General features: G+C 39.6%; 1 protein-coding gene across 5 annotated transcripts in view; it reads left to right on the forward strand.

Moving 5' to 3' along the window:
- The first annotated feature begins 252 nt into the window (after nucleotides 1-252).
- The window catches only part of LOC126212997 (uncharacterized), a 36086-nt gene continuing 14597 nt past the window's right edge, over nucleotides 253-21741 (forward strand). The window contains exons 1-4 of one of the 5 annotated variants that reach the window (XR_007541029.1): nucleotides 253-376; nucleotides 8050-8156; nucleotides 13321-13471; nucleotides 14855-14963. Coding sequence is in view for 3 of the 5 variants with exons in the window: in XM_049940542.1 (XP_049796499.1) it covers nucleotides 3706-4965 (1260 nt within the window). In the remaining 2 variants the exon portion in view is untranslated. Of the gene's footprint in view, nucleotides 377-2770; nucleotides 2820-3605; nucleotides 5140-8049; nucleotides 8157-13320; nucleotides 13472-14854; nucleotides 14964-21741 lie in introns of those variants that run through there. The other 4 variants (XR_007541028.1, XM_049940542.1, XM_049940541.1 and 1 more) reach the window with 4 other exon arrangements.

Raw genomic sequence — 21741 nt, forward strand, 5'->3', positions numbered from 1 at the left:
AAACTGTCAACCTCGTATGTATGGTTCCATTTTTTCCCCCCACTTCTTTTCCACATGTGCACACAATGCAATTGGAGTACGTAGAACTGCTGCGGTTAATAACAAGTTGTTGTCAGCCATCTTGAACTTTGACGAAAAATTTGATGACAGTGTAATACCCCTTGTAGCGCTACGTCAAAGATCTTTGTCAAATATATTGGACGGAATATTGGATCACATCTTTGATCGAATCTTTGACAAAGAAATTTGATAGTGTAATACCGGCCTAACCGCTGGCCATCGAGGGTTGCAGATAGTGGACAGATAACGGCATTCTGTTGTCTCCATATCTTGTAGTTCCGGAAGAGGTGCCAGTAACTTTCCGGCCTTTGGTTACGTAAGAGGATATTTACTTCCATTTCGTGTTATTATGTTTCTTTGTGTTGTCACTATTAGGCTAGTAGTACAAGCAATAACTTATACATGGAAAGCTATGAAATATTATAAAGAGTATGCAACACACCCATTACTGTGTTGAGGTTCTGTTATATGCAAAACTTAGTCCTTCATTTTGAGTGTTCACCTATCTCGTCCATGAATTAGTCTGTTACATATTCAGACAGTAAACTGACATGGCCGCTATTACACTATCAAATTTCTTTGTCAAAGATGTGATCAAATATTCGTCAAATATATTTGACAGTGATCTTTGAAAAGGCACTAAAAAGTTTATTACACTATCATAATATTTTTCGTCAAAGTTCAAGATGTCTGACAACAACAACTTGTTATTTACCACATTCAACAAAACTTGTTACGTGAGCTTATAGTGGAGGCCGTAAAGTCGTACATCAATTACTTAAGAACGGATGAGCATACAATTCAGTATGTGCTCAGTGAATTTTATCCTCATATCACAAAGCACAACACTCACTTAAGAACTGCTATAGCTGCAGAAGACAGTCTCACTGTAGCACTCCGATTCCTCGCTACAGGAGAGACTAGAGAGTAAGGTCTCCAATCTTCTTAATCTATTTTTGTATTCAGGGTGCTTCACGTTGTAAAGCGCCTCATCAGCTTCATAGATCTCTATTAATTTTGTAGTTGTCGGCACACACCAATTGTATTTACCGGAAATGTTTATAAAAACACTACAGATGACAGAACGCTGTAGCGATGCTAGCGCTCCACGTGGTAACATATACATTGCAGTGAACAGAAGGCCGTTCTCAGCAAACTGCTGAATAGTACCGTTGGCAGTCACCCCTTGTGTGGAGGTGGAATCACATGACCAGCCTTCGGCTGTTGTGGAGGGGAGACTGCAAATTCCGTGTGAAACTTGAGTCTTCCTGAACAGAAGACAAGCGACTTCTTTGCTCAAATCTACAGCGATGCCCTAGATTTGATCAAATTTATTTGACAACAGAAGAGATTTGACAAAGTTCCCTATTACACCATCAAATTTCTTTGACAAAGATATTTGATAGTCTAATACCGGCCTATTAAATTGTAAAAATGAAAATAAAGTAAAGGCAGGCGGGTAGCATTGACAGATGAAGTGTTATGCTTCTTAAATGTGACAGAAGGGAAAAAAGCAAAACATTGGATCTACAGGTAAGATATTACCCAGGCCAGGAGAAATTTCTGAAAATGCAAATTCGTATTCCCAACATCAATACTATTAATTCAGACTCTCACAATCTGGATCCCATAAGAATAAGATGAACAGAGTAAAAAAGTCTGAAGTGTTTAAATCTGTTAACCTTAAGAGGTCAATACAATCAATCGTCCACTGGAATTCTGCGTGCAATAATGCCATATGTAAGAGATACTCAACGAACTGAAGGCTTGGAGAAATGTAACTTAGTCATTCTACCACCAAAAAACAAAGATACTCACAGTAGCTGAAGAAATCACGCAGTTTTTCAAATCTCACATAAGACTTGGATTAGCGTACTCGCACTTTCCTCAGTTGGACTATCTCGTACAAGGGTAAACGAATCTACCATGTTATGTATGTTTTTGTGTTGTATTACAAGGCCGTTTTTGTGTTGTATTACAAGGCCGTAAACTTATTCTTTTAAGTGAACAGCACAAGAAATTAAGCTTCGAATTTTACCTACTGTATTCAGCTTACGGATTAGAGCACGTTTTTAACAATTCACTTAAACAGTGCTGCGACAAAGTTTCGCATGCTTTCTGTTGCAGCTGCGAGGATAATATTTCTAACATGCAACCGATAACCTACACATATATGAAATGGAACACCAATAACCGGATATCAACTGAAATGTATCGAGCATTTAATTAGCTAAGGCTATGGCACGATTCATATGACATTCCTGCCACTTGGGACTACTAACAGTTGTAATTAATCTGCTAGCTAAACTGATGGATTCCACCTACTTCATTATTTAACTATGACTCCTTTTGGATCTGGACACTGGAGTATTCGGCAGCGAATTTTTTTTTTTTTTTTTTCCCCTGCCCCAAATGGGCAGGGGAGGGCTGCCAGCGCACAATCCGCCGCTCTTCAGCCGAGTGACACGACAACTAAAACAAGAATAAAATGTTACACACATAAGGCGATAAAAAAGGGGAACATAAAACAGGGTAAGGGGAGAAAATGGAGGTAAAAATACACTGACATGGAAACGTTCATGGGGGACAGTTAAAAAAAGTCACCAGAAAGTTAAAAAACACAGTTGGCGATTCTTAAAACAGAGAAGACACTGAATGCGCATGCACAGGTTAAAAGTAGGCCACAGTATGAAAAACACTCCGGAACAACACACTTTAAACACTCGTGGAGCACACACGACGAAGAATAAAACTGCCAGGTGAGACCTGCTGAGGATGGAAAAGGAGGGGAGAGCAAGGGATCAGCAGGGGAAGCGGTGGGATGAGGAGAGTAGGGGCGTCAGCGGGTACACGAAGAGGCAGGAGAGGAAGAGAGAAGACAAGGTGTTTTTTTTTTTTTTTAATTCCCCTGCCCCACAGGGGCAAGGAGTGACACAACTAAAACAAGAATAAAATACACGGACATGGAGACGTTCATGGGGGTTCGGCAGTGAAAAATAAATGATTGTTATTTATAGCGTTGCGAATAACGGTAACAATAAATAACTTTAGCCGCGGTAGCAGTTACTCCAAAATAACCGTTTGGCCCACTTCCACACTGAATGTCTATAGCAACGCGAAAGATTTTTGCAAAATGGAGGCATAGATATTGATTTTTTTGTTTATTTGACTTTGGCTGTACATAGTTTAGTCATTTCCATGTGATAATGAAAATACTGTAGGGCTTGACATTCGCTTCTCTTGATATAGACTTTTATTTATTTATTTTTTTGTTTATTGGCTTCTAGCATACAACTTTTTAGCCGTCACAAATAAATGTACTGACACACATAACAAGTTAACATTTTTTCGTCGTCATGCATTCTGTTTAGGGCATACATGTAAACTTTTATATCCCTTGTAGTCGAATATTGACCTTCGTTAAACTTGATATTTCGATTACATATAAATTCGATTATGCCGTTATAAGTTATTATGTCAAGTACTTGTAATTTTATACATTATATACACATAGCTTACAAGTTCTCATATAAAACAGGCTCAAAACATCTTGCTGTCGGTATTTCCTCATATCTTTGACATTCCGCGCTTGAGCGTTTGTTTGCGTATGGCTGTTTTCATGTCGCTTTTTGTTGATTTATTGCAATGGATGTTACAAGTGATGCTGGTTGTAGGGAGGCAAGCTGCTGTAAAAGAAAAAGAGCTTCAAACTCGTGTGATGAACGAAGGAACCAAGGAGTTTCGATAACTGTTGTGACTCTTAATTCGATTCTGGACGATAATTCGCGTTTATTTGAATTTCTGAAGAGTTCTGGTGTTCTTGCTGATAAGTACATATGCGCTACATGCCTTAAGCCCATGTCCTGTGTCAAGGTTCCAACAAAAAGATCTAGTGATGGGCTAATGTGGCGCTGCCGAAAAGACAAAGTGTGGAGGTCAATTCGTAAAGCCACATGGTTTGAGAATGCTAGGATTACCATTAGAGTTATTGTTCTGATGACATACTGTTTCTGTGTACGCGAGTCTGTTTTATCCACAAGTCTCTTGGCGGGAGTGAGCGAGACTTCTGTCCTCGACTGGTTTTTATCATGTAGGGAAATTTGTTCAGCGTTGGTGAAGAAGAGAGGTAAAATTGGAGGCCCAGGAGTTGTAGTTGAGGTGGGCGAATCGCCATTTGGAAGTGTTAAGAATCATATGGGAAAGTATTTACCAGAACTTTGGGTTTGGGGAGCAGTCGTCTGTGGGAAAGAACGTGGCGAACTAGTTTTGAATGTGGTCGAGAGGAGAGATGCAAGGAATTTGCGATGTCTTATCGAAGAACACGTCGAGGATGGGACTGTTATATGTTCAGACAAATGGGAGAGTTACGAGGATGAAGGGGAAGTGGACCTAGAGACTTTTGCAGCAGATCACAATTACCAGTTTCGGAATAAAGTGGTTGGTATAATGGAGCAACATTGGGATGAAGTAAAAAGAGTTGTTGGGAGAGGGAAGAGGCGCCGCAGTGGTTTGCAAAACCATTTGGATGAATACGTTTGGAGGGAAAGTGTGTTTGGACACGAGTGTGTGTTTAATTCTTTCTTGCAGGGTGTTGGAACACTTTATGTTCCATTTGTAGCGGACCCTACAGTGGTAGTAGAAGATACTACACCAGTAGTAGAAGACATTACACCAGTAGTAGAAGATCCTACATTAGCAATAAAGGACCCTACGCCAGCTGCCGGAGGGAGTCTACCGACAGCAGTAAATGATGACCCTCTGCTGGCTGTGGCAGATCAATCCTCACCAGTTGCAGCTGCAGTGCAGCCAAAGGAAAGACCTACGAGGCACAGAAAACGTGTTGTGCGTGAAGATTTTTGGTATCCCTCAACCCGTGATCTTCACATTGCATATCTAGAAGATTAGCACGAAGTTGTTGTTGAAGGGGTGACGTGGTTCCGATGCTGTTTAAATTGAGTATATGGTCAAAGACTTACTACAATTGGTTGGTCTTAAACTGTGTGGAGCATTTTGTGCGATGGCTCTTTCCTCGTTTGAACTGTCAGTCTGCCAGCATAATGAAGACTAGGCAACTTTGTGGTAAGTATTCTGATTTTAATCCTTCCATTTACAGTACTGATTTAGCATTCCTTGGTGCACTGCAGAATGTAACGAATAAGCCATGTTATATTGTAAGTACAACAGGTAACTGTGATAGATAAGTTGATTTTTAGGAAAAAATGCCACCCATATAATTTATGGTATATATATTTATTAACACAGGGACTAAAAAAGAAGTTTTTGGACATATCACACATGTATTATATTGTCAAGGTTTTTTTGTGATGCATATCCGTATTTAGTTCTGTGTATCATGTCTGTGCCTAGTGTAAATGTATAAAATGTTTCAAGTGAATCAATGACTGAGAGCTAATTATTATGGGACTACGTGTCGGACATATTTACCTTTTCATATTCCAGAATCCCTCTGTGGTATTATACTTATTAAGGAGAAACAACTCTGCTTCCTCTGCCAATTTACGTTCACTGGTGGCAAGAGTCGTTAATTCTTGTAGTATTATATAAATGAAATACTTTAAAATTACAGTGGATTTGTGACAAAAAATTTTGTCAGTGGATGCTAAATCCCATTTGCTTAAGCAGATTCCTGGAAGATGTAGACTTGTGAGTCTCACATATAATTTCTTATTATTTTCTACTGTGCAATAATACTGTTTCCCTAAATGAGTATTTGAGACAGAAATTATCCTGTAGGGCATCAGTGACTGAAAATTTACAGAAAAAAAGAACTGTTTTATTCCATGCCAAGTGGTCTGACTGCCACACCTTAGCATCGGTCCAATTCCCTTCAAATTGAACGAACATTTGGACCTCGTACTGTTAAATGTGTTATTATTGTTCGTGTGTTGTATGTACTCGTAGAGTAAACAAAATTTTGCTCTCTCCGTTGGATCGATCATTGAGCTTTCAAACATTTTGAGCCCATTCCTATTCCTCATATATGTGAATGACCTTACCCTCAACATTCGACAAGTAAAATTTGTACTTTTGTGGATGATTCTAGTGTAGTGCAATAAATACCATTGGAGAGAAAACAACAGAGCAGTTTGCAAATAATATTTTCCAAAGAATTACTAAGTAGTTCTCTAAAAATTGACTCTCCCTAAACCTTAAAAAAAGAAGACCACACACACTACATTCAGTCTCCGTAAGGCCACCGTCGGCAAGTGACGATCGAAGGGATCACTGTGCCAAAAATTGGCAGGTGTCAGTCACTGAATGCTGGCCCCTATTTTGGCTGGACTAGAGTTGGGATTCTTCTTACATGTTGGTCAGTAGGTCTGAAGATGGCATGATGGAGTGCTGAAACTGATGACACCTGAAGGTGTTTTGTTTTCTCATTTTACACTACTTTCAGTTCTGTTCAGCAAATCAATTGAGATAGCATGTGAGCAGGAGTCAGTGGATTGGGAAGAATGCTCCAAAGTTTTGCATGCACATATTGATGAAAACTTGAACAGGAAGGAGCATATTACTGAGCTTCTGAACCAGTTAAGTTCAGCTACTTTTGCTCGACGATAATTTTTTGTGGCTAGTCATCACTTAGAAAGATAGTATTGAGTGCACAAAAGCGAGCAGTAGAAATGATATGTGGTGTTTGGGGTAGGCATTTTAACTGCGCCGTCACAGTAAATATTTTTGCTAATGAGCTTCATTGTAAATAATCCCTCACAGTTTGTGAAGGAATGTGATGTACATACCTACAGTACTACAGAAACAAATGACCTTTATTACCCCCTGTTAAATCTGCCAGTAACTCAGAAATGAGTTCCGTATGCAGCAAAAAAAATTTTTGATCGTTTGCCCAATCACCATACGTAAAATGTCTGACATGTAGTGAAGCAACTGTCAATCTAATATAAAATCATTTCTCTTAGACAGATCTTTCTAGTCCACTGCTGGATGCTGCTTAAAACTTGGTAGCTAGTAAAAATTATGTATACAGTGTAGTTGTACAAGTAGGATTAGAAATAATGGTGTGTTTATTGATGTCAACACTGGTCTTGTCTACATGTCCTGTGAACTGACTCGTTCCACATCATTTCAATAAAATAACACAGGTCTGCAAAAAAAAAAAAAATTTTGTCAGCTGCACGAGATACTTTTGCTGAATTATGTGCTGATTTCAGAAGTGATGTCCATTTTTTTCTATCACATAAGGCTTTTTTTTCCAAATTCAAACACAAAAAATTGTAAAAGCACTTGTTTATTCAAAATTATCAAACATAATTTTTTTTTACAACCAATGAAGCATTATTTTGAGACATATAATAACATTATTATAATTATTCATGTTTTTTATTAAAACTTTTCTTCTTTTCCTCGGTACTTCGCCGAGTCCTTTCCCGATTTCCAACTTCAGGTTCCCACTTAAGCATCCCATCTTTGTCGACTAGCAAACATAGTGACATCCCATCTTCCTCGGTACCGTCTCTCGATATCGTGGACATCCTGCTGAAACTGCTCCCCCTGTTCTTCACTGTAAGCTACCAGGTTTTCAGGAAAACTGTCGAAGTGGGAGTGTAAAAAATGGACCTTCGAGCTCATCTTGCGGCCATGAGCTTTGTATGCTGCTAGCATCCATTGAACAGTGGTTTTGTAGTCAGTATCCTTAGTATTTCCCAAAAACGTTTGCACTACATCCTTGAATCATACCTAAGCTTCTTTTTCCTTCTCATTGATACTTTCCACAGAGAGGGTGTCAGTTAAAAGTTTTTTTATGTCGGGGCCAGTGAAAAGTCCCTCTTTCAGCTTTGCTTCTGACAGCTTCGAGAATTTTGTACTTAGATATTTAAAACAGTTCCCAACCTTTTGCAGCAATTTTACAAATTGTTTCATCAACCCCAATTTGATATGGAGGGGGGGGGGGGGGCAAAAAAACTTTTTCTGGTGGTACCAAAGTAGTATTGATAACATTTTTCTCTCCAGGTTTTAAAGTTTCTCCGGATGGCCAATCACTTCTAGTCCAGTGCTGTTCTCTGGCTCTGCTATCCCATGGGTATTTAGTAGAGCCTGCCTGCCGACCCAAAAGCATCGTGAGTATTTTGAAGTCGCCACAAACCATCCAGTGATGGTCCCGATATTTGATTTTTTTCTAGGATAAGGGCCAAATCATTATAGTTTTCACCCATTTGCACAGAATGTACCATCGGAAGCCGTGCAAATTTATTTCCATTGTGCAGTAATACTACTTTTAAGACTAGTTTTGGATGAATCAGTGAATAGGCGCCGTTCAGATGAGTCCCACTGCATATCAAAGCATTGCACGAGTCCTTCCACATCACTGCAAAAAACCAAATTTCCTTCTTTTGAGAGAAACTGGGTAAATTCTTTTTCTCAGTGTCTGTACCATGAAAATGAGGTGCCAGATGATAAAAGGTTTTTATTTTTTAATCTGGAACCTAACAATTCGGTTGCATCTTTTGAAAGATTCAAATCTCTTACTAGATCATTGAGCTCACTTTGAGAAAATAGTTGAGGCCTTCCATCTTCGTCTGAAGAAAAATCTGAGCTCGATTCACCCTCAGGAAATGATGTAACTTCGTCTCGCAACTCGCTCGGGTATTCGTACAAACTGGAAGGTGGCCGTGGGACAGGTATTTCAGAGCTATGGGGCACTAGACGTGTAGCTGAGTCAAGGTTAGGATAACTTTTGCTTCTTTTGTTTTTTTGAATTGAATCCCTTTACGTCAACTGAACAGAAGTAGCAATCAGTGGTACGGTTTTTCTGCTCACGCCATATCGTAGGAATTCCAAATCGAAAAGCATTTTTCTTAACCTTAAAACACAAACGAAGATCTTCTTCACATCTTCTACACACCTTATGCAGGCCTCATGGTTTATCTCGATCACCAAATTTTAATTTAAAATAAGCAAAATAAACTGTCCTCGCAAAATCACTTATGTTTCCCTGTTGACTTTCAATAGTGTATTCACCACAGATATAACAAAAACTGTTTGGAGAAATAATACAACCTCTCGTAGCCACGACTAGACAGAAACGACAGCACTGTTGACTCGAATAGCGCTATGTCTACTGTGAGTTTCTCCTCATTTCATGCGAGATACAAATCGACATTTGACTTATCGCAACACGATAAAACTGAACAGTAAGATTGTTTGCATTTGCTTCTGCCGCCCAGGAGTTCGTGGTAAAACCTGCAAGTGGTAACAAAGAATAGTTAACATTGTATTTTTTTAAATTTAAGTTTATTTTATCAACTATAATTGATATAATTTTTAATAATTATTAAATTAGGTTTATTACTAATGAATATAAATACTGCAATATACATAAAAACCTAGGGGATAGAATTTTTTGAATATTTTTTTCAGTTTTTGGGAGGTCAAAATCTACAAGAAAAAGTTAAAAAATCCTGTGCAGTTTATTAGTTGCAGACCTGTGTAATCATTCAAATGGTCTATGGAACATGTAACTGGCACACTAAAATGATGACATTTTAAAACTTTTTGGCTTAAGCTCTAGTCTGATACGTTGCGGCATCGTGTCACGCATTGCGTGGCCCCTCCCGCTGGAGGTTGAAGCCTGTGGGTGTATGTGGTGGTGTTCTTAGCATTAGTTGGTTTAAGTAGTGTGTGATTCTAGGGACCGACGACCTAAGCAGTTTGGTCCCTTAGGAATTTACACACATTTGAACATTTGATATGTTGCACTACTATGCTGCAACATATGCGCGATTTTAGTAAAATTTCAAAAAATTTAGTTTTGGAAAAAGTCAAAATGCTGTTTCTTTTTTTTTAAATGAAAAAGATATATTTTCATATATGTGTTTGCAAACAGTGGCTTAAATTTCAGGACGGAGAAAGAATGGATTCTTGAGATATAAATTTAAGGCCATTATATTACATAAAAGAAACAGAGTTTTTAGTAACAATCTGTGAATTCAGTACATTCCGTCAGGAACCAAACTGTGATGTTTGAGCTACTTCATTTACATGTCTGGGTAGTTCTGTCAGTAACAGAATGACACTCGGTGATTGTTTTTACCCATTAAGGAGTGAAAAGGCCAAGAGTCATGATAAGACAAAAAAATTAATATTGTATTTTCTACATAAGCAAAGAAACACAAGATATGTAATTTAATACTTGAAGTTTCATTCATATAATGAGACTAATGTAAAAGAAACTTTCTGGTAACGGAATGGCACAATTCAGACATGCATGTTGCTCTCATTTATAATGCAACAGTAATTCAGCTCATCCATTTTGTATAAAAATTCACAAAAATTATATTGTGAAGAGGGATAAATTGGAAACAAAATGGCGTGAGATAAATGCACGAAACCAATATTTTACTAACAAAATTAAAAAAATCACTGTAATGGAATGACACTTAATAGTAACGGAATGACACTTTCACTCGAAAATTACCAGTTTTATTCATTTATAGTAGGTGCAACTAGTTTCTCTACAATTTGGCCTTTTCCTACCTAACATTTATCTTCCTTTGGGGGGAAATGTAAATATCCGTCCATTTGCGTCATTCTTTCTAAGTAGTGAAGTTTCGTAACCATCTTCCACGTAAATCACCTGCCCTACAAAAAAATCTCGATCTGTTTCTTACGGCATAGGAAACCAGAGCAAAATCCCCTCGATGCAAAGCTGTACGATTGATCAGTTCTTGTGAATTTTCTTTGGCTGAAGATCGCTTTTTGAAATTGTGCACAAACCTCTGGGGAGATAGCGAGTAATGCTAGTACTCAATAATACGTGGAGCAATAGGTGTAACAGCGTGGATGGTTTTTGTCTGCTCTATTAGAACTATTCCCTTCCACATTTGATCTAATTCCTCTGTATTCTCTGCAATTTGCAAAGCAGAGATATAAAAAATGTGTATGCCACGACATCTTTCACGTGCAACTTTTGTAAAGTCCTCAGCACGAGGTAGAACGTGTTTCCCAGCTTTGCAGGTATTTCAGACTGCACGCTTTACAGTTCCACCAATCCCACCCACGACACCTTTGCCATGTGATGTGGCAAACAAGTTCCACGAAATATTTATTCTGTGGCATTATCTGAAAAATGTCAAGTCGGCGAACAGGAAACGCTGCTTAAATTGACCGGCCGCACCATCAGTCAGGAATGTGACAGATTCTACCTCTGGGTTCGTGAATATAATGTGCTCTACAATTTTACTTAGGAAAGCATGCACTGAATATTTATCACGATCAAGTTCATCACTAACAACAGCACAAGGATATACATCATTTTGTGAGTCCCAAATATATGCTGTAAACAAAGTGATTTGTTGTTTTGACCAATGGGTGCTCTGGACTTCATTCTGCAGTTGAACAGTATAATCTTCTGCAAAATCTACTTGCACCAAGATGTTCTTGTCTGCAGAATTCTTTTTGTTTTCAAAAAATTTTGATTGTTGTCTTTTAATAAATGTATGTTGTAAGGATTGGGGTAGCATGTTTGAAAGAGCATCAAGACAAGACTCTGACCAACAGTACCACGAACTTCTTTCCGAGTGATTCGCCGCGCCGGTTCACTGTTTGCCATTGGATCCGTTTTGATCAGCTTCTTCATTAAGTTCTCATCCAAAGAGTACTTATCTTTCAAAGATACACTTGCACACTTTTCACGTTTTGACAACATGCAAACGTTTTTCTCTCGATTGCAGACTATTGTGCTAATGAGGTCAGAAAATGTGGTTTTCAATTGTGGAACAATGTCGTGTATAACTTACAAAAGTAGCTTTACGTTCTCACAGTAGCAGCAGAGACACACGTAGTGCGGTGTATCCTGTGAGATGCACACAAACTTTGGTCTCGATGCACGGAACTTGGACAATTTTATTGGCATGTCAGGCAAATCCTCTCGATATATAGTGTGGGCTTCTTTCAATGTCGTGGTCATGTATCTCTTCTGGACTTTGGTTTTTCCACCTTTCATTCCAGGAGTTTGCCACGAAATGTCATCTCGAACATAAAAAGTAGCAACGGGTTCTTCTGTGCCTGGATTTAGGCATCGAATCTGATTTTTCACCTTTTGTTCGCTTACTAAAACTCCGTGAGCAGCAGCTAATTCCGAGACAAGTTTCTTGCACTTTCTTGGACTTCTAGGTAAACTAGTTTCCACACGTTTAACTGCTTTCCTCAGTGTAGCGGGAGATTTATATGGACGATCGGTGTCGATGATGCGAGCATCGCCACCGTCGCCTTTGCTGCTGGCTCTAACTTTATTTCTGAATTTTCTTTGATTAAGTGTCGCTTTTTCTCTTCGCTTCTTATGTTGATTAGGAGTTAAACTTTGCCTTTCCCGGTCCTTCCCCTTGATATCATCATTTAACCCTTTCTCCTAGAGTCATTTCCGGTATTGTCTCATTTTCTCAGCTGATGTGAGAGGTCTGATAAGAACTGTAAAAATGAAATATCTTGTTTGAGAATTACTGTGGGTACGCTGTAATTGTCAGAAATAAGCCAATATCTATTTTAAATAAAAAATTCAATTCAATATAGTGATCTTCTAACAACATAATACATAAAAGTGTCTCTATTATTTATGCATAATACATAGTGACCTTCAGAAATAATCAACATTCTGTTGCAGTACATAGGAAGCCAGTAACTTGTTTTTCTATAGGCAATATTAAGGTTTTCATACAATTTGGCATTGCTGGCTCTGAGCACTATGGGACTTAACATCTGTGGTCATCAGTCCCCTAGAACTTAGAACTACTTAAACCTAACTAACCTAAGGACATCACACGCATCCATGCCCGAGGCAGGATTCGAACCTGCGACTGTAGCGGTCGCGTGGTTCCAGACTGTAGCGCCTAGAACCGCTTGGCCACAACGGCTGGCTTTGGCATTGCTATTGCTTCCCATAGAAAGCATAGGTTATGGAAGAAGAAATACAGTTTATCAAAATAATTAACTCCATTCTACATGTAGTATGCAGCCATTTAGTCACTTAATTGTAATCTGCACTAATGAAGCTTATTAATTCACCTTTCAGCAGTTACTCTTCAGACTCACTGAATGTAAGTTTCGTCTCTTGGAAAAGTACATTCTTGGTTTGTGGGATTTCCCCATTTTTCCTCCAGTTTTTGCTAACAGTATAGCCAACATGTAGATGTTACCACTACAAAATATTGTTTATAATGATTTTTTTTTCTCTGTAGTGAGACTTTTATCCATCTCATAAATTTGTATTTGCTTGCCTATTTTCAGGATTCTACAAAATTGCATTGACCCTGAAAAATAAGTTTCACACTTTTTTTGGCAACGGAATGACAAGAGATAGCAATAAAAAATAAATCAGCCTGGGGACTTAACTAATTAAATAAAATCAATAGAAGCTGTTGAAATGGGCTGACCTAAGGTATTTGTAAAGTTTTTCAGATATATTCTGTTAATAAATTACTTTACAATGCATCATTGTAGTACTTTTCTTGAAAACTAATTTCTTAGAGGGTCTAGAAGCTGAAATTTTAGACAAGCTGTAAAGCAATTTGTTCAGTTCCAGCACTTTGTAACATGAAAATGAAGCTTCAAAAAAAAAAAAAAAAAAAAAAAAAAAAAAAGTGTTTCAGCTAACAGAAATGATATTCATATTTGTAATAAGAATATTTTTAATTTTTAAAGTTTGTGTCCCCCCTTGTTAGCTGTCATAATTGCAAGTTTGTGTCCGTAAGGGGAAAATCGCTGCCCCTGTATGATCTCTGTAGAGTAATCTCCAGTTCTGTGGAAGAGTCTTCCCAATATCTTCCTGACTGTAATCACCCAAATGAAACAGTGCTAAAGCACTCCCGGTGGTCACATCCACGGTTGTCGTATAGGCTTATGTCTAATTTGTTTTTTGGGGAATTTAAACTGCAGCTTGAATGTAAATAAAATTGTTGGTGTAGTCACATCAAAAGTATACTCTTTGTAGATGTTATTGCCACATGTAAAATTTAGCCTAGAAATGCATCTGCTAGTGCAAGAAGAAATGTTACACTTGTCCCACGATATTACTATAATCATCCCAACACTGCACTAATGTAATTATGCTTAAATTCTATTTGTATCACCAATGAGTGCTTAAAATTTTTGTTAATCCCTTATTTATTTTATTACTTACGAAGTGAAGTTCACATTATTACGTCTGAATTGTACGCTGCTGTTAATATGGGCCTCGGTTAAACTATATTCTCTGTTCATTCAGTGCTCGGATCTGTGGACATTTTATTACATTCAGTTTTAATGTGGAGGTGATTTCTATCTGCTCGTTGCATTTAATGTTGTGATCTACGAGGAATGGTTCGTTTCTTTTTAAATGCCTATTTACTTCGACGTTCTTAGCTCGGGGAAGTCTGGAGGTATATTTCGAAGACCACAATACTAGAAGTAAATATAATTTCCGTTTGGAGTACGTCTCAAAACATTAACGGTGGGAAGTTTCACTGACATTTTATCCGTGTTTTATAATAACTGAAATACAACTGTCGTTATATTTATTCGTCGTCTACACACAGGGGATTTCACGTAAAAACCTAAACGAACGGTTTTTCGGTGTGTAGAGCAGACAAGTGACAGGGAAGACTCGATCGTACACTTAGCTTATTTTTAGCTGTCGATCGACATCGAGACAGTTAACTTGGCAACTTTTTCGGTGCATAGGAATACCTTCGTAGTGAGTATATGTGGAAACATATGACACCTGTTTGTAAATGGTTTTTGGAAAGTAGTGTCACACGGTCTGACATTAATTTTTATGTTGCAGATGCGTGAACTCCACTTTCGACTGAAAGAGTTTGAAAGACAGAGTGCCAGGTGCGGTTGCCGATCAGGAAATAATGCAGTGTCCTCACCAGAGTCTATATCTGATAGAGGTTTGTCATTTTTTAATTTGTGACTGCGATTGCAGCAGTGAATAGAGCGGTAGTGTGGGACTGCTCATTTGTGCCGCGTTTCAGTTTCCGTGTCGACTGCCGATCACTGTAAAATGTTTGCTTCAGTACCTCGAGAGCGCGACGTCGGGTGCTAGTTCTCGCCCTCTAATGTTTCGTTCTCCACTACGGCAGAGTGCGCAGTCTGCTAATGCTGTACATTCGGATGTCATCAGGTGTAAACTGAAAGTGCCCGGGCAGTCGGACGTTACATTCGTACAGTATGACATTACACGATCTGCTTGAGGAGAAAGCAGAGGGGAGAGGGCAGTAGAATACTAGGAAAACCAACCAACTTCTGCGCGCGCGCGCGCGCGCGCACACACACACACACACACACACACACACACACACACAACTACACACACACACTCGAGTACCTCACACGGTAATGCATCAAATTACAACTGAACAGTTAGGAGGGTTGCTCAGATTGTACATTTGTCTGCTCTCTGATTGATGGAACTGAAGTTTAGAATCAACTACGTAACAGTGGAAAGTAGGTAACTCTCGTATCAAAAATGTCAAGTTAAAATATTCGTAGTATAAAGTTGATTGTGAGATATAGCCTTCTCAGAGTTAAAAGTAGTAAAAGATTGTGGAAATACAGGTGTAGGTGAGTCATATGTACACTAGAAGGGGCTCAGATGGTGCCTGCCCACAGATGTGATCCGCCACTTTCAAACTAATCGCCAGTGCGGCAAGTCTACCGTACACGTCCGGTACGAGAGAACCGGTAAACCGAGCTGCTAAGTGACGAGCTCGAGGCTGTCTACCGGTACCGTCTCGTGTCTCGTCTGCTGAATTTGACCGAAAAGGTCAAAAAACAATGTGTGTTAAACAAGTGCACATAGGCGATGAAAATTCTTTTATATTAGTTATGTTTACTGTTAAAAAGTTCGTAATTCGCACCGATTGCTAAATGTGCAATATTCTTAATTTCTTTCTGAGTAGCTAAAGCTTTGAAAAGAACTGAATTTGTTAACTCCTTTAATGAATTAAAAGCAACATAGGAAAATATAGTGCCACTCACCGTAAAGAAGACCTGTTAAGTTACAGACAGGCACAATTAAGATACGTACATAAGTGTCTTGCATAACTGTCTTTTAATTGTGCCCGTCTGCAACTTAACAGGTCTTTTTTACGGCAAGTGGCAATGTGTCTTATCCTACATTGTCGATATTCCCACCCGGAGTTTCCATCGTTTAATGAACTAAACTTATTTGTGTGGCTCGCATAAAACAACTCCTGTGTTTACGTCTCGTGTACAGTTTAGTATTTACTTGTATATCTGAAAGAATGGACATCATTAATGATCGACAGCTGTAAAAAATAATTTTAAATGTATTTGCCGACTGTGAATTCTTTGACATCAGCTGTATTAGGTAGAGACGTATTACCTGTCACTGACGTATGGAAATACGTGCCGGACTGGGACTCGAATCCCGGATTTCCCGCTTACCCGCTGCGGCTATCTGAGCGCACTTTCCGTACCGAGCCGGACCTCTGTATGTCACATTGTTTACATCTGTATGCCATAGTCCACTGTATTTATCACCTAGTACTTGCCGACCTTATGTATTGTATTCCTGCACCAGGAAGGTTTTGGGGAGGAAGCGTGGACACTACTACTACTAATACTACTACTACTACTACTACTAATATAAAAAACTATTTCTACTGTGAATAAAAATGGCATCTAGTACCAAATCTGCTCTACCACTGTTACGATAGCTTCAGTTTTTTCTATCTCATTCCACAATGCAGTCCGTTGCTCCTCGGCCAGCAGGCACGCCCTGCCAGTTCCTCGGGTGCTGTGGTTGCGTCTGCGCGTTCCACTGCTTGTAGACTGGCCCGTTCCCAGCCAGTACCGTCGTTACTGGTGACGAGTGTAGTCGCGGTCCGGCTCGCGGCACCCGGGTTCCGGTTCCTCGGGTGCCGAGATACGACCTGTGGCTGCGTTTACCTGCGGTGTCGTTCCGACGGACACGCGTACGGTGTCGGCAGTCCTCCTTTCGGAATCGTCGACCTCGGCTGCCTCCACCGCGTCGCTTCTCGATCGTCTGTCGCGACCTCTCTTAGTGCGGTAGACGGGGTCGGGGATCGTTTCGTAAGATAACTGCACTACCCGAGCCTTTCTAAAAATAGTGTCGGCAGTATTGTCTCAGATCTGCCATTCTGTTTCACATCGCAGTACGTCTCGACATCGAGTCTTCTGTTCTCAGATTTAGTTGCTAGCGATCGGTATAGGCTACTCGGATAGTCCACGGATAGTATGTTTTGGTGCACCTTCCTCACCGTAGGCGCATTTGGGAATTTATCGTCTACCAATCCGATGCCGGTAGGTGGCATAGGGCCTGTGAATGGTTGAGTAGTGTGTCGGGCCCCTTGAGGGATTCGGGTGCTTCACTCCTCGTTTCTGTTTTACATTTGGCTACAGGTGGAGAACACGATTTTGAATTTGCTGCCCACTTGTGGACCGTGTTCCTATTAAATTCGGCACTTCGTGGTATTGTTCTTCCTCCGACTAGTACACTGCCACCTTTTTCCGTATCTAGAGGTCGAGGGGAAACTTCGCAACTATTTCTCGCGACATCTCGACGAGTATTCCGTGTCCCACCCTGTTAACTATTCGTGCCGGTGTTCCGAGCGAAAGTCTGTGGCCCCGAGCACTCCGCACAGTGTCCTACGATCGCAGTTAAGACGGCGTTACGGTACGTTCTTATTGTCTACTTTGGCAGCTCGTAATTATAACTGATGAGAGTAATAATTTTGTTTGGGTTCCTCCCTCTGTTACTCATTTCTCCAATATGTACAACATAATTGTGTCGTTTGTCTGAGACGGTGCCTACATACCTGGTGACGGGCTTCTTCTTTACGGACCTGTCACTCGATTTGACCGTCAGACCTCGTAAAAGGTGTCCTTTTAACAGCACGTACGTGGTCTTTTGAGATGCGACAGACAACTGACTCCTCGGCACCACTGAATATAATTGTTAAAGGACTGTGTTACATCTGTCCACATTGCCTCTGGAGATTCTCTCCACAACACGAGATACGTGGACAAAGCAAATGTGCTAATCTTTAAAACAGGTGAGGACGACGATCCCGTAGCTCCGAAGTCCTACAGACCCATTCGCCCTCTCGATACCTCGGGCGAGGTTTCGGAGAATGTCGCACGTGGTACATGACGGGAGAGAAGACTTCTCCACAGAATGGATTCACGACAGTACGGTTTCAGAAGCGTGAAGTCGACAAGGAGACTTCATAAATTAGGCAATGAGACTCGTGAAAAACAATCCGCATAAATACGTAGTAGCCACGACGGTGAACACGACCACTTAGGGTGGCCGGCACTTCTCGATTCGACTGCGTACGAGCAGCTCCTACACACCTGCTGGCAAAGCAAATGCAGTCACAGCTCACCCAGCACTGTAAACTAGACAATGTCAGAACAATCAGAAATACCTCTCAACTGGTTGAACATGTAAGACACACTAAAATCCCCGGCACAGCAGCACTGCTCTCTTAAGATTTAGAAAGTATGTACAGTTGTATCACTGTTAATGAAAATGAAATGAAATGTCGTGTGACGAGGGCCTCCCGTCGGGTAGACCGTTCGCCTGGTGCAAGTCTTTCGATTTGACGCCACTTCGGCGACTTGCGTGTCGATGGGGATGAAATGATGATGATTAGGACGCCACAACACCCAGTCCCTGACCGGAGAAAATTTCCAACCCAGCCAGGAATCGAACCCGGGCCCTTTGGATTGACAATCTGTCGCGCTGACCACTCAGCTACCGGGGGCGGACCCTGTTAATGAAACCATAAAAATAATTGAAGAAAACCTGAAAACACACAACCAGCTGTCTCATGAACACACAGGTGAAACAATAAAATTATTACAGTTAATAACACAACAAAATTATTTTGAATTCAACCAAGAATACTACATACAATAAGGTGGTTTACCCATGGGTTCATCTGTTTCAGGAACATTAATCCAACATTTTCATGAATCATATAGAAAAAGTAATATCTGAAGACATATTAACAAAGAAAAGCTACATTGTCATCTACTGGTATAGATACACGGATGGCATAGTATGCGTGGTAGATGAACCTGAAAATGGAATACAGCAACTACACAAAGACAAATACTGTACACATAAAAATAAAGTTCACAACAGAACAACAACAAGCAAACTCACTCAAGTTTCTAGACATAACCATAAGAAAAGACAATAATAAACACACATTTGACATACACAGAAAACCCACAACAAGTGACATTACCTTAAATGGAACCTCAAACCACCCGTAGAGCCATAAACGAGCAGCAATCAGATACACGATAAACAGGCTGAATGGATCCCCCTAAACGCTTCTAATTACCAGGAAGAGCCAGCCATTGTAAAACAAATGGCATTAAAAATGGACACATAGAAATAATGGCTGACAAACTAAACAAAAAAAATAGAGAGACAAATAATGGAGAAAACTAACCAAACCACACAACCTCATACAACTTGCACTTCTACAAAAGAAATGGCATACAATGACCTACAACAACAAATTTTCACGTAAAATAGGTAACTTGTTCTAAAAAACAAGGCATGAATATTGCTAAACAAACAACTCAACACAAAAGCACATCCAAAAACTGAAATCGAAACCAGACAGACACCAACAATCTGGCATCTATCAGCTCTGTTGCAGATATACATTGAAATGGCTGGTAGGACATTTGACACAAGATATAAAGAAAACATCAGAGCAGTTGAATACGGTGCAAACCAATTAAACATTTACAGATCATCTAAAACCAGAACACCATAGATCAAGCAATATTGAAAAAGTTATATCATAAAAATCAGTAAAGACAAACATCTTTCTCCTTTCTAAGAAAATTTTGACATACACAAAGCATTAACACAATAGAAACAGTTGCTCAATGACCTAATAAATATTGGAAACCAGACTCTATATAAAATAGTTGATGAAATTAAATGAAAAAGAAAAGGACCTTTTCCATCCTTCACCCCCTCCTACTCGTCCCCCTCCTACTCGTCCCCCTCCCACTCGTCCCCCTCCCACTCGTCCCCCTCCCACTCGTCCCCCTCCCTCCCCCCCCCCCCCTCAGAATTTCATTTTACTTCTTGCTCCCCACCTTCTCCTCTAGCTCACACTGCATCACCCTACTATACACTTATGTCCACTCATCATGGTTTCTCCCTCCCCCTTGCCCCCACACACAATAAAAATCGTACATCGCTATTCCTTTCCTACTCTTACACAATATATGAATACACAGCAGCCATAATTAAATAGAATCATACACACACAATAATCTAATAAAAAAATAAAAAACATAGAACAGTGGTGTGCATAAAAGTTTGCTCTGAAAAACATAAGAAATGTATAGTGCTGCAGAACAACTAAAAATTAGACCAAAATTATCAGTGTATAATGCAGAAAACAATGATATATTCTTAGGAAACTGCTTTTCGATCTTAAACCAAATCAAAGTGTAAATAACTTAATTAGAGACCAATGCTGATGCTTTACCTCAATTAAGCGAAATGCACCCTGTTAAAAAAAAAAAACCACGCATTTTTGAAGTTGCAACAACAACAAAAATACCCTCGAGAAATTTCGAAAGGCTGCCCACCACCTAGTACTCGACCCAGTATTAGGAAAATTACAGAATAATGAAGAGATGCTAACGACCTCACGATACTTGCAAGTAAATAATACATTAATTTTTGGTTTTTGCTCTGGTTGTCATTGTGAAGGCTCAGAGCACAACATACATTAGACCTAGACACAAAATTTGTTTTGTTGGTCAAACAAATAAAATTTTTAGTACATTAAAAAAGTGCAAAAAAGGCAGTTCTTTTGAAAACAATTAGTATTCAGAGGAGCTTCAGTGTACTGTCTGTACATTTAGCCATTACCACGAGTTAAGAACTTGTGAACAGGAAGTATAATAACTGATATAAATGAATTTTTGTCACCAATGTGTAGTTGTTTGATGTAAAACGTCACCACAGTTGACGGTACCATTCTGCTATCTCGCAGTTCGTCAGTTCTCTGTTACCGGATGCATGACCGCTGGCGGTTAGTTCGAAAGTAGTGGACCGTGCCTGTAGGTGGGTGCCGCGTGAACGAACGACTGCTGGTGTGTGGGTGGCTCACATACACCAGCAGTTCTGTCACTTTGTAATAGTTTCCACTTTCTGAACTGCACATGTCACAGTCAGTTTTATATGTGAATATTTTAATCTTATATTTGCCATTTGAAAATTATCTACTGTGCACCATAACGCAGAGTTATCGGTCCCCAGAGAATGTACGTACATTTGTTCACACTCCTGGGCTGCTTGCCTGTACTGTGTAATGTGTGTGTGTGTGCAGAAGACAGTTTACCATTTGTGTGTCATAAGGCTGAAATATATCAAGAGGGCATGATGAAAAGAAATGCCTCCAAATATTTCAAGTGAAAATTCTTAGAGCTTCTTCTTCTTCTTCTTCTTTTTTTTTTTTAAAAGAAATAATAATAATAAAACATTATTATCATTCTACATCTTTATTCTTCACGTCTACGTGTTTGCAGCACTGTGCTGCTAGAGGGCTCCGAAGTGTAGTGTGTAACGTGGCAGGCAGTATGTGACGTAACTGTGTCGGTCTGTGAGAAACTGCGTGCTGTGATTGAGGTTCA

This window comes from Schistocerca nitens, chromosome 11 (genome assembly GCF_023898315.1).
Source record: "Schistocerca nitens isolate TAMUIC-IGC-003100 chromosome 11, iqSchNite1.1, whole genome shotgun sequence".
Classification (NCBI taxonomy): Eukaryota; Metazoa; Arthropoda; class Insecta; order Orthoptera; family Acrididae; genus Schistocerca; species Schistocerca nitens.